General features: G+C 45.7%; 1 protein-coding gene across 1 annotated transcript in view; it reads left to right on the top strand.

The window, feature by feature from the left end:
* Positions 1 to 1276: 1276 nt before the first annotated feature.
* The window catches only part of XDH (xanthine dehydrogenase), a 69535-nt gene continuing 56983 nt past the window's right edge, over positions 1277 to 13828 (top strand). Inside the window, exons 1-3 of the mRNA XM_081000102.1 lie at positions 1277 to 1489; positions 11190 to 11247; positions 12665 to 12761. Of these exons, the coding sequence (XP_080856228.1) occupies positions 1448 to 1489; positions 11190 to 11247; positions 12665 to 12761 (197 nt within the window). The 5' untranslated portion in view covers positions 1277 to 1447. The remainder of the gene's footprint in view (positions 1490 to 11189; positions 11248 to 12664; positions 12762 to 13828) is intronic.

The following is a 13828-nucleotide window of genomic DNA, read 5'->3' as shown; positions in this document are numbered from 1 at the left end:
TGGCTTCAACCAGAGCCAGGGCTTTTTCGGCTGTGGCCCCAATCTGGTGGAACGCTCTGTCACAAGAGACTAGGGCCCTCTGGGACTTGACATCTTTCTGCAGGGCCTGCAAGATGGAGCTGTTCCACCAGGCCTTTGGCCAAGGCACAGCTTGGTAATCCTCACAGAACTCTAGCCCAATGGTTGCCATTAATTTGATTTTGAATTGATTTTAGAATGTATTGATTTTAGAATGCTGTATTACTTTTACTGTTGTTAGCCGCTCTGAGCCCGGCTTTGGCTGGGGAGGGCGGGATACAAATAAAATTTTATTTATTTATTATTATTATTATTAAAAGGGTATCATTGGCTACTAACCATAGTGACTGTGCTCTGCCTCCATAGTTACTGAAGGCCACAGGTTGTGGGAGTGCTCTTGCGCTCAGACTGTACTTGCAGGCTTTTTATAAGCACCTGGTTAGCCACTCTGAAAAAAGACTGGTAGCTAGATGAGCTACTGACCTGATCCTGCAGGTTCTTCTTATGTTCATAAGTTCATATGTTCATTTTTAACAGAGTTGAACGTCATACGATGGACCACTTTCTATCATGTTATTTTCTCCAGCTGTTGATGCTTGTCACATTTTGAAATACTGCACTGCAAAACCTACTAAACCTATAGCTGGAGAAGATAATCAGATGAGTGTGCGCTTGACAGATACTTGTGGGGTAGGCACTCCTGGATCCAGCCTTAAGCTACCTTCTAACTCAGGCTTCTCCAAACTTGGGTCCCCAGCTATTTTTTGGACTACAACTCCCATCATCCCTAGCTAGCAGGACCAGTGGTCAGGGATGATGAGAATTGTAGTCCAAAAACAGCCGGAGACCAAAGTTTGGGGAACCCTGTTCTAACTGTGTAAATCACTAGCCAAGGGGTCCCACGATCAACATGCTTTTTTTAAAAGTTAGTAAAATCTGCTATGAAGCTATAGCTAGGTGGGTGGCATAATGGGGTGGCAGAGACAGCAGAAGTGGTTAGAAAATCTACCCGGGAGCTGAAAGAACAGGAGAACGACTTGTTGGCAAACTTTCTTGTGCCAGGTTCTGGGTGCCCTGATCTATTGGAACAGCAATGTACTTGAAGAGTGATTCAGTCTAATCTTGTGCCATAGAAAGGGGCGGTGACTTTGTTTTGTTCAGCTTCTCCTGTGCTATCATTAGAGGGGGGGGGGGGGAGAAAAGAGAAGGCACAGCCAAGTGCAGCTGGCACGCCTCCGGGTGGCTCTTATATAACCTGGGCTCTCCCAGGGCACTACCGTTGGAATAAGGTGAAAGATTCTTAAGGAACTCCTTCTATTGCTTGGGCTGCCATTGCAGGGATTCAGATTGCTGTGGCGCTGGGACCGTTCGGAAAAGTGTGATCTGGGATCCTGCTCTGCTCTTGGATGAAGTTAGGAAGCTGAAGAGGATGGCTTCAGATGAGCTGGTCTTCTTTGTCAATGGCAAGAAGGTAGGGGAGACCCCCCACATTTAATTTTCTTTTGTTTGTATCTCAACCCTTGGATTAACTTCATGAGCTGCAGATTGAAGTATTGAGAACTGTGCTCCACATGCAGCTAAATAGCCTTGAGCATTTGTGAAACTGAAAAACCATCATTTCTAATACAAGCAAACTTTATTGAACTACTAAAACTTTTTTCAATGTAGAGTAAGGGAGACACGTTAATCAAATGACCAAGTGGAAGGTTCCTGCTATTGCTCTCTCTCTTTTAGAAATATAGTATCCAACTTTCTTTTAGCCAAAAAATAATGATCTGTAATGCTTTTCAGCCTGTTTCTTCCAGAGAATGCTTCTGTTTCATTGCTGAAATAGTTACATTTTTAAAAGATAGACCCCAGTTCAATAAACACTCACATTTCCTAAACTTACATTGAATAAAGCAGAGTGGAAGAAGGCTACTGAAAGATGCCCAGTGAATGAAGTACATGCAAGGAAAACCATCCTGTGTTTGCTTTCTATGTCATTTTAAAAATACGACTACCTGTAATGTAGGTAACATAACTATTCTTCACACCCTCTGCCTGTAGCTTGTCCAGCCAGCAACAAACAACTGAGTGACAGCGCTGGGCAGTTGCTGTTGGACTGATACCCTCCCTAAATTAAATTACAGAAGCAAGCACAATGATTGCTACAAACCCACAGCGATTTCCACCTCTGCGTAAAGAGATCAAATGCTAGCGATTACCAGCGAAGCAGCTGGGGTGGCAGGTTGTTCCGTTCCTGATGCATTTGAGAGAGAGAGAGAGAGAGAGAGAGAGAGAGAGAGAGAGAGAGAGAGAGAGCGCGTTGCACCTAGTCGTTCTGTCTGACCCAGCAAGGCTATGCTTAGGTTAATTTAGCCGGAGCTGCCTGACTGTGCGGAGATTTTGCTCCGGCCACGAGACTGCAGTACACAGACTGAAACGAATCAGCACCTCCCCTCTATAAATAGTGGTATTAATCTGATTCAGCATGGTGGAATTCTGTTCCTCTGCCCGGGGCTGGAGCTGACCTTCCCGAGCAAACAGATGGTTCTATGTTGCTGCTTCCCAGTGGTGTCAACCAGGGCGCACCTTTGTGCGCTGGGAGCTCCAGAGAGCTTCCATATGGGTTGCACGGTTGGGAAGGGCCAGGGGTGGAGACGGGGGTTGAGTTGCATCAGCAAATCACAGAGCAAATTGACTTGTCCGTCCTGCGCTTTGTCCTTTAGTGGCAGCAAGGCTGGACCTAGGAAAGCAGAGTGCTGACATCTGACTGACCTAACATTTGGGCAGGAATCTGGCCCTCTCTGCAGTGCATGTCCTACAAGTGTCACTCTAAGAAAGCAGTAATAATGGAAGGCTTAACGGGAGTCAGCAGCTTTTCCAGAAACCACCAGGACACAGTTGGGACCCCATTTACACACCTGTTTCTGAAACGAATTGTACACCTGCAACTCATAGGGTTGAAGGCTGCATGTACCTTGTCCTACCCCTACACCCCCAGCACCTCTTGCTAAAAGGATATTGGGTGGGAAGGCAGGCATAGGACCTCCAGCCAATGTGGTGTAGTGGTTAGAGTGCTGAGCTTGGGCCTGAAGGACCAGGGTTCAAATTCCCACTTGGCCAGGAAGCTCACTGGGTGACCTTTGACCAGGCACTCACTGTCAGCCCAGCCTACTTCACAGGGTTGTTATGAGGACAAGGGGGGGGGGGGAGAACTAGGTAGATCACATTGAGCACCTTGGAGGAAAGGTGGGATATAAATGTAAAAAATACATCTCTTCACAGTTAAATTGGATCAGGCAATGCTGGGCTAGGTGGACCTGTGGTTTGACTCAGCACAGGGCATAGGAAGCTGCCTTACGCAGTTGCACCATTGGTCAAGGTAGCTCAGCATTGTCTGCACTGACTGGCAGCAGCTCTGCAGGGCTTTGGACAGGAGCCTTTCCCAGCCCTCCCTGGAGATGCCTGGGATTGAGCCTGAGACCTTCTGCATGCCAAGCAGATGCCCTGCTTCGGAGCCGTGGCTCTTTGTACTTGTGCAGCAGACCTGTGCCACTGCCTCCCTATGCCATTTCCACTTGGGTTAGGGCTGCTTCACACATCGTATATTTTAAACCGCATTTAGATATTCTGACGGCAAGCGCTCTTTGGCAGTGGAACGGTCTCCCTCGGGAGGTTGTGGATTCTCCTTCCTTAGAGGTTTTTAAGCAGAGGTTGGGTGGCCATCTGTCACGGATGCTTTAGCTGAGATTCCTGCATTCCAGGGGGTTGGGCTAGATGACCCTTGGGTCCCTTCCAACTCTAAGATTCTATGATTCTAAGTGCACACTTGCATTTCACAAATCCAGGAAATTGCCTAAGGTTAGTATCTCCAGATAGGCTGGTATTTTACCCATCAGCCCACCCATAAGGATAGCTTACAGTAGAACCTCGACTAAGAGTGGTGGACTCGTAATCTGGTGAACCGGGTTCGCGTCCCCGCTCCTCCACATGCAGCTGCTGGGTGACCTTGGGCCAGTCACACTTCTCTGAAGTCTCTCAGCCCCACTCACCTCACAGAGTGTTTGTTGTGGGGGAGGAAGGGAAAGGAGAATGTTAGCCACTTTGAGACTCCTTAGGGTAGTGATAAAGTGGGATATCAAATCCAAACTCTTCCTCCTCCTCCTCCTCCTCTTCTTCTTGTCACTGCCCCATTCACGAACAATCCAATTCACGACTACGGCAAACCTGGAAGTAAATACTGGGTTTGCTGACTGCACATGCGCAGAAGCGGCTGCCGACGTCTGCACATGCGCAGAATGGCGCTGCCGCCGAATGTGCACACACAGAACGGCGCTTCTCCCAGCGACCCGGATCGACTCACAAACAGACCTCCAGAACGGATTCCATACCTGAGTAGAGTTTCCACTGTATTTTGGTGCATGTGCTAAATAAAGCTGACCAAACCTGCAAGAGGTGTAGTGGTTAGAGTGATAGACCTGAGGAGCCTGGGCACTCAACCAGGAAACTCCTTCGACCAGCCATTTACTGTCAGCCCAGCCTACCTCACAGGGTCGTCATGAGGGTGAAACGGGGAGGAGGAGACAACCTGGAAGCTCTGAAGATTGAGCTCTGCTGCAAACCATTTGTTCAGATCCTTGCAAACACGGCAGCAAGCAAAGGCCCGTCATTATGCAATGCTTACCGGAACAGGAGGCTTGAAGTACATATGGGTGGAGCATTGCAACACACCCCCTGGGAATGTTGACCGAGAGCCCGGAACAGAACATGATACCTTGTCCTGTAGCTGGTGAGAAAGGTTACTTCGTCTCTGTTGCAGATAGCCTGACATCGCAAAAATAACCAGTGCTGTATTGTGCTGCGTGTGACTTCAAGGCTATGGGGCCGGGCGATAAGGGACAAACGATAAGATACGGCTTTTGCAGAGGCACACAAGCTACAATGAAACTTCACCAGCCAACTCTTACTTCACAGGCAAATCTGCTGGTGTGTCTTTAAGCACCTATTTAATTTCTGCTATGTATCGGCTGCTAAGATAATGTCCCTTGACCGCTTATGAGAGTGCAGCACGATTGTAGCTGGAAACTGTTTTTTCTTCTTCTCTTTTTAACATCTTGCTCTTGGGGAAATAGGTGTGTTTACATGTTAACCACATAAAGATAAAGAGCAGTAGCGTGGGGCTTGTAAACCATTCATTTACACACTGCTGCCCGGACAAAATGAATTCACCTACTAAAGCTGCTAGTGCTGTTTGAGGGGGAAGCTGCTATGGGAGCTCTGAAGGGGACTTTCCTTGGGAAAACAGCACCAAAAAAACTCCACCTGCTCCTATGCTGTAGCTCGAATCCTGATGCCCCTCTCCCTTGCTTCAATTTCAAAACATGCTCTCAAAACATGTACAGGGCCAAACTATATGGTGCCTTAGGGAAGCCCACAAGCTAGGCTGTGAGGTTAATAGCTCTTCCCCAGCTTGTGTTCAGTGGTATACTGGCTCTGCATATGGAGGTTCCATATAAATAATCAATCCACCATTACAGCGAATAGCTGCTGCCATCCATATATTTGTCTAACTCACATTTAAAGCTGATTGAGTAGGTGTCTCCATGTCTCATGGCATATATGAGTTCCGCGTATGATTCAAAACTTGATTGAACCCAGTGACCATGAAATATACTCGGAGTCGAGAGTGGATTTCATGCTCTTTATTCAGCTCATAGTGGTGAGGAGGAATGGAAGTTCCCCCAGCGTGTCTGCTTTATATACATTATTTACACAACGGGCCCCATGTGATTGGCTACTTTCGGGATTCTCCTGTACGCCAATCAGGTTGCGGATTCACTTCCACCTGGAGCTGGATTGGGTAGCTCCTGTGGACCAATCAGACTGCTGCATTCTGAATCCTATTGTTCTAGGACCAATCAGACTGCTGCATTTTGGATCCTATTCAACTCAGTACATAACAGAGCAGGATTAAGAAAGTAAGGGAGAAATAAAAAAAACCCTGAAGCACTTTATCCTAAAGCGTATAATAGAACTGAGATGGCTCAGTTGGTTAGAGCATGTGGCTCTTAATGTCAGGGTTGTGGGTTTGAACCCCACATTGGGCAAAAGATTCCTGCATTGCAGGGGGTGGGACTAGATGACCCTGGTGGTCCTTCCATCTCTACAGTTCTATGATTCTAGGGTAAAATAAGATGAAGAATTCCCATAGACCTCAGTAGAAAGGGTAATACAGGAATCATAGAAATTGTAGAGTTGGAAGGGACCACGAGGGTCATCTAGCTCAACCCCCTGCAATGCAGGAATCTTTTGCCCAACGTGGGGCTCAAACCCACGACCCTGACCTACACGAGCCACAGATTCCATAGATAAATTATGTGTTATGTTTGTATGCCCTGAGTCTTCTGCCAATCTAGGTGATGTAAACATCGAATAAACACTTTTCAGTTGCCTGTGCAGTGGTAAGAGCTAGGAGCACATGATCACCTTATTGCGCATGAGTAGGAAATGTGCTTAGATAATCTGTTAATAATAATCACAACAGAGACTCCATGCCCTATGGCCAGGAAGAGAAATGCAAAGGAATGTTGTCCTTCTGACCCTAAGGGTAAAGTCTTTGAAATAAAACCTAAGTGTCTAGCTAATAAGGGCAGATAAAAGTAACCAGTATTGCTAACAACAGAGGCTGAGCTGGCTGGGATGTTTCTGATTAAGAGTTCTCCAGAACCAGCTCTCGCCTTTAGAGGTTCTGAATGAATTAAATTAATCAGGGGTCAGCAAACTTTTTCAGCAGGGGGCTGGTCCACTGTTCCTCAAATCTTGTGGGGGGCTGGACTATATTTTTATTGGGGGAAAATGAACGAATTCCTATGCCCCACATATAACCCAGAGATACATTTTAAATAAAAGCACACATTCTACTCATGTAAACACACACTGATTCTCGGACGTCCGCCGGATTTAGAAGGCTATTGGGCTGGATCCGGCCCCCAGGCCTTAGTTTGCCTACCCATGAATTAAAAGGTAATGAGGAGTTGCGTCAAATTGCACTCCTTGGCCGGAGCAACATTTTGGCCTCAGGAGGCTGTGTCGTGGGGACATTTGCCCTCATTCTGACTGGTCATTATTAAGTCAATCAGACTTGAAGTCAATGCTTCCTGCACTTACTCTGCAGCCTCGTTGTGAGGGAAGAGGATCTCCCAGAGGCACTGTCACCACTAAAAGGTAAAGGAACCCCTGACCATTAGGTCCAGTCGTGACCGACTCTGGGGTTGCGGCGCTCATCTCGCTTTATTGGCCGAGGAAGCCGGCGTACAGCTTACGGGTCATGTGGCCAGCATGACTAAGCCACTTCTGGCGAACCAGAGCAGTGCACGGAAACGCTGTTTACCTTCCCGCCGGAGCTGTACCTATTTATCTACTTGCACTTTGACGTGCTTTCAAACTGCTAGGTTGTCACCACTGCCAGGTTGATAAAACAGGTGGCAGCAGCTTAAAGTTGGCAGGGCAGTTTTGTGAAACTTTCCGCCTTTCCCAAGGGATTTCAGTTTCAAAAGACAATGTGAGAAGTCAGAACAAAGAAACTGCAAATTTTTACTAAAATATACATAATGGGACAAACTATAACAATGAATGCATTCGTGAGGCGGATTAGCTGCAAATTTACAGCCTAATGCAGCCAAACATCAAAATGAACAGGCTTCTAAGCACCATAAAGACATACATTGTATACAGAAAGATGGGAGTAAATGGCCCAGGAAGCTATTCTAGTTAAACCACCACCTTCAGTTTGCCACAACAGTCAGCAGGCAAATGGAACTTTCAATGGCCAAATGTGTTTCTTCAGTAGCACAGCTTGAAACATTAAGTCCTAGAATAGGCAGTGGATACTTTCCCCCCCTGAAGGTGGATGGATATTCGAGTGCTGCTTTTAATCATGCCTGTAAAGCAGCTTGCATATACAACAATAACATGCAATTCTTTCTGTTTTAGTATAATTTGTAATTTTATTAAAAAATATGGAAGGGCTTGATGGAGGCCAAGCGTTGGAAGGAAAGAAGGGGTTCTGTTTCCAAAGAGGAAAGAGATGTCAGGAATCCTGTCTAGCAAACTGCAACAGTTACAACAGTTGGGTAAATTGTTATGTGTGCAGGGCACGGAATACCTGGGCATAGCAGGAAAGGATTAAAAAAGAAGTTGTAGAGCAAGTCAAACCAAATGAGAGACAGCTGCACAAGTGGTTATTGTCTTGACACGTTTGGAAAACCAATCTCTTCATTGAGGAATTTCCTTCAGTGTTCCTTAAGAAGCTGCTTGGCACACCTTCTCTTCCTGCTAGAATTCTCAGAATGCACTGGGACACCAACAACTTGTACATAACTGAGCACCCCGAAGAACACAAAGAAGACCCTGTGGGATCAGACCAAAGGCCCATCTGGGCCAGCATCCTTTCCTCACAGTAGCCAACCAGATGCCTGTGGGAAGCAGGAGCAAAGTACAACAGGGCTCTCTCTACCCAGCAATTGGTATTTGGAGGCTTTACTGCCTCTGGCGGTTAATGGAGAATGTCGCCATTTTGGCTACTAGCCACTGACAGCTTTGCCATTCATGGATTTTTGTCTAATCCTATTTTAAAACCAGACAAGTTGGTGGCCATAACCTCCTCCTGTGGGATTGAGTACTATTGCTACAAACCCTGTAAATTAATAAATGGTAGGATTTTGATTATTTGGAGTATTGAAGGGAAGATTGGAGGTCAGCGGAAAAATACAGGCTAAGCTTCCTTTCCAAGCTAGGGCCTCAGCTGGGATAAGAGGCATTCTCGAAGCTACTAACATGAGTTTGACCAAACTGCGGGAGGCAGTGGAAGACAGGAGTGCCTGGCGTGTTCTGGTCCATGGGGTCACGAAGAGTCGGACATGACTAAACGACTAAACAGCAACAACAACATGACAAAAGGTGTTGATGGCCACCGTGAGAGGAATCTTGGGCCTGGGCAGACTGAGGTTGCCATGGTGAAGAGGTGTGTGAGAGAAGTGGCAGGAAAAGACTGCTTTTGAGCAAGGTGTGCTGGGAAGAAGGGAGAGAATAAAGACTGGACTCCAGGTTAGGCAGGCTGGCTGAAGGCTGGCTGAAGGCTGGCTGGGGGAGATGACATTGAATCCTGAGCTGCACTTCTGTGGGGAACAAGCCTTGCTTGAGATGACCATGCTGTAGGATCTGGACTCCTTCCATGCAAACTGAAGGTGTAAAAAGGTGAATAAATCATATTTCTTAAAGCTAGGACAGTCTCTGCTGCGTCTTCAATTCTCCAAAGGAGCACAGACCTTGGGTGGAAGTCCCTGGAAGTTTGCTACCACTCGACAGAGAGTGAGGGGTGGCACCCAACTTCTGTAACACTATGAACCACGTGGAGAAGTCCTTAGTCCGTGCTGATTCTTTCAATATTCAGCTTCACTGAATGTCCCTGAGTTCTAGTACTATGAGAGAGGGGGAAAAACATCTCTTTTCCTCTACCCTGTGCATAATTTTATGGAGCTCTAAAAGTAAAAAGCTCCCCCCCCCCTCCGGCTGCCATAATCCCCAAGACTGTATGCTTTGGAGGAAGTTGCAGCCATACCTAGCAAAGCTGGGGATTATATCTGGGATCGCCTGCCAAACCACTGTGCTATGACCCATACATATGTGTAGAACACATAGTTTGTAGGTACGTACTTTGGATTAGCCTACTGAGAAAGCCAGCGAAGGTCATATGCAAGCAGCTATTGCGCAAGAGCTGTTTTGTTGCAAGGAAATGGTTAATTTGGCTGAAGGCCGGGAAAGGAATTGGCAAGGCCAAAAGTGTTAAGCCAAGGCTGTAGGAATGGAGGGCAACTTGAGGTGCCACGAAGTCTGCTTTGCCTGCCTTCTACATGTAGGAAGAAAATTGTGCCATTTTGATCTTGACAAAAAGTCCTGTCCTGTCCTGATCCTGTGGTCTTGTGATAGCTGCAGCGGCAGGAACAAAGGCTTGTGCTGCTACAGGCATCTGAAGTTCCATCTAGAAGCTGAGAGGCAAGGTAAACAAAGAAAAAAACCACCTCAGATGTTGTCAGGCAGATTTTAAGCTTTTACTGCAGGGGTCAGCAGCAGGGCATCCATGAGCATCAGTTTGCTTGCCAGTACCTCCTATGGCACCCATGGGGAGGTGTCAGTCAAAATCCCCTCAAAAAATCACAATGCATGAAAGTGCCCATAGCTTAATCGCCATTATTATTAATTATTATTTTATTTTATTTCACTTATAAAGTGCCCAAAATTCCCTGCCCTCCAACCGCCATACATATTTTGAAAAATAAGCGGTACCTGCCCCTGTATATTTTGTACAGACACAAAAGGAAAAGCAAATGGGGAGGGAAGAGGAAAGCAAGGCCCAGAGTGGCTGCTCTTTCACTGGCTAATGGATAGGACAATGCTGGTCTTCCCTTTGCCCTTATAGCCTGCCTTTCCGCTCAGAGAATACAGTACACATGGTAGTTAGCAAAACTTTTATAAAAACAAGTAGAGCGTGGTGCTTATACTGCTCAGGTTGCAGGTTCAACCCCCTGCATATTCCTGCATTGCAGGGGGTTGGACTAGATGATCCTCAAGGTCCCTTCCAATTTTACAATTCTATGATTCAACAAAATAGAAAGGGGGAAAGGCACTTGGAGTTTCTAAAACAAAACAAAACAAAACACTGCATAGGACAGAAATACCACAATATTATTTATTCCATTTTTAAAAAAGTAATTTTTATTAAAGATTTCTTAGTTTACAGTCACCCCATAAGAATAGCTCTCTGGGTGATGTACAAAATTAAACAGGTTGAAAATCACAATTCCCATAAAACAAGAATCTATCAAGCACCAAATAAATAACAAACAACCTTTCCAAAGAAAGGATCTGTCAAGTCAAACACCATAATACATTCGCCTAGAAAACCAAAAGGATAAATCCTACAGTGCTAAAATACCCATGCCATAACCATAGCATAATGCAGAGAGCTCTTTTGTTTGTTTGCTTGTTTAAAATGATGGTTTGGGAGATTTACTGACAATCATCAGAATTTTCTGACCTCCCAAAATGCTTTCTGATGCTGGTGATGCACTGACTATAGCGCATGCATGAACACATATCTTAAGGAAATCATGTTTCTTGTCTTCCAGGTGGTGGAGAAGAATGTGGACCCAGAAACTACTTTGCTAACCTACCTTCGAAGGAAATGTATCTCATGTCAGCTGGCACGTCGTGCGTGCGATTTTAAAATGGTCAAGGCATAGTTGTATAGATGGTCCTGCAGAATTTGAGCTTCACTTGAATTTAGAATTGGGCACCTGCTAATACCGTTTCTCCTGCTACTTCTACACCTACCATTCCCAGTCTCAGTGATGTTTAATGTAGTTCAAGACTGAGAGCAATAGCTTAATATGTGGAGATGGGCAGTCTCTCTGTTGTACCAACCCCCCCCCCTTTTTGGCTTCTGTCAGATTGGCTCTGAAATTAGTTCAGCCACCTACTCCCATGACCCACAACTGAAAAACAGCTTGACCTATTTCTGAGCGAATTTGACTTCGTAAACGAGCCGGTCTCCCTCACAGACTTGGAAGCCTCCTGTTTGCAGTAGTTGACAGCAAGCCATGGGTAGAGGGGAGGGTAGTCTCTCCCAGTCCTGTCTCTGATGCCAGGGAATGAAGTTAACTACTTTCCTCAAGGCCTCATGGTCCAGTGCATGGCAACACACCATGCCAGGTGCAGAAATATGTCCCTCCCTCTCCCCGTTTTCCTCATGGTTTGGTCCTGCTGGAATACTGGTTTGGTCCTGCTGGATATTGGTTTGGGAGGGGAGTTGGATAATCAACAGATTGGAGAGAGAATGGCTGGTTGGGTGGTTTGGAGGAAATACCTCTCTGGTTTGGATTAAAATTGAAGCAAATTCTGCAGTGCTGGGGGTTCATATGTGGTAACATAACTGATTTTTAGGGCCCAACTATTTGTTTTTTCCACAAAAAAAGGGCTGGCCTCTATTTTCATGGACAAGTGGCCATGTAGCGCTAACTAGATTAAGAATACTTTTAAGGCAAATATCATGCATTTTTTTATCCAAAGATATACGCTAACATCCATAATAATATTTGTCGGAACTGAACATCTATGAACTATGTTGGGGAAGTGATGCCTAAATCTGATGTTTCTTTAGCTGGTCATGTGTTGTTAAGAAGTAAATATAGCATGTGTTTGTAAACACAATTCTACATTTCTTTTTCACTGGCTGATCCACTCCAGCAATTAAAAAGGGATAATTCATATCTAGATATTTAAGACCATTCTTCTGTACTTTTGTGTCAGCTGATACATTTATTTGCACAAGCAAAAATAAATGAATTACCAGTAACCTTGGGCCTGTAGGAAACCAGGAAACAGAAATGATTTGGTGGAAGGATGATGAAAAACCCTAGGCCGCAATATGTTTTTGTTGTGTCCTAAGAAAGTGTTGGATAGTCCTAGACAAATTGGATAACTCAATCTTTTATTTACTCTGTGCATCTGGAAACTGAGCCTGCTATAAGAAGCAGTGGCTGTAGATATATTTAAGAATTTCTTGCTCGGTTGGTATGTTTTTCCTTAACTGCCATACTGTTAGTGGGGTTATGTGGAACCAAGCTGGGCTGTGGAGAAGGTGGATGTGGTGCCTGCACTGTTATGATTTCCAAGTTCGACAGATCCCAGAAGAAAACCATGTATCCTTTGAATGGCAAGTGATGAGATGGGTGAATGGGTTTCTAATGTAGGTATCGGCAGTACGGAGGACAGATTCTCAGTGGATGGAAAAATGTAATTGTGTAAAGCCAGTTCCTCCCATAAATTTTCAAATGTATTTGATAACTTTGTTTGCTCTGTTCCTTTGATGGGTGGCAGAAAGTTTGCCTATGATTGGGAACCTGCAGCCCTCCAGAAATTCTCGGACGCCAACTTCCATCAGCGCCAGCCAGTGTAGCCAATGGTCAGAGATAATGCGAGTTGTACTTGAGCAGTTTCTGGAGGGTCGAAGGTTCCCCATCTCTGAGCGATGGTCATCTAGGACAAAATGCAATTTATTTTAAAAATATTTGCCAAAGTAGCTGGTTGGCACTACATTCAAGCCTCATGCAGCTCCACAATATGCCAGCTGGGTCTTCCTTTATGTAATCATTTGGGCTGCAAGTATATTGTCATTCATGTGGAAGTAAGCCCCACTTACTTGATGCTGGGAAAGATGGAGGGCACAAGGAGAAGGGGACGACAGAGGACGAGATGGTTGGACAGTGTTCTCGAAGCTACAAACATGAGTCTGACCAAACTGCGGGAGGCAGTGGAAGACAGAAGTGCCTGGCGTGCTCTGGTCCATGGGGTCACAAAGAGTCAGACACGGCTAAACGACTAAACAACAACAACAAGCCCCACTGAGGACTTGCGTCTGAACAGACACGGTGCTTAGCATGGTGCTGTTAGTCTTCCTTTTAAAATGCCAAGAATTGGGGCTGGCTCACACAACAATCTCACTGTATAGAGTAGGGGGAACCAACCTGGTGCCTCCAGGTATGGTTTGGCTCTCAACTCCCATCAGTCCCAGCCAGCATGGCCAATGATCAGGGATGATGGGAGCTGGAGTCAAGCAACTTCTGGCGGATGGCAGCTTCATCACCCCTGGCCTGTGCAATCCTTTTGGTTTCCTAGAAATGGCAAAGCACATGATTACCGTGTGTTACGGCACATCCAAATGTTTTGCCCCCTGCTGTTATCTTGATTTCCTAGCTTTAGCATCTGA

The sequence above is a fragment of the Podarcis pityusensis genome (assembly GCF_964106645.2).
Source record: "Podarcis pityusensis genome assembly, chromosome: 3".
Taxonomy (NCBI): domain Eukaryota; kingdom Metazoa; phylum Chordata; class Lepidosauria; order Squamata; family Lacertidae; genus Podarcis; species Podarcis pityusensis.
Note: the sequence above shows the minus strand (reverse complement) of the source record. Positions and strands in the feature narration are given on the sequence as shown.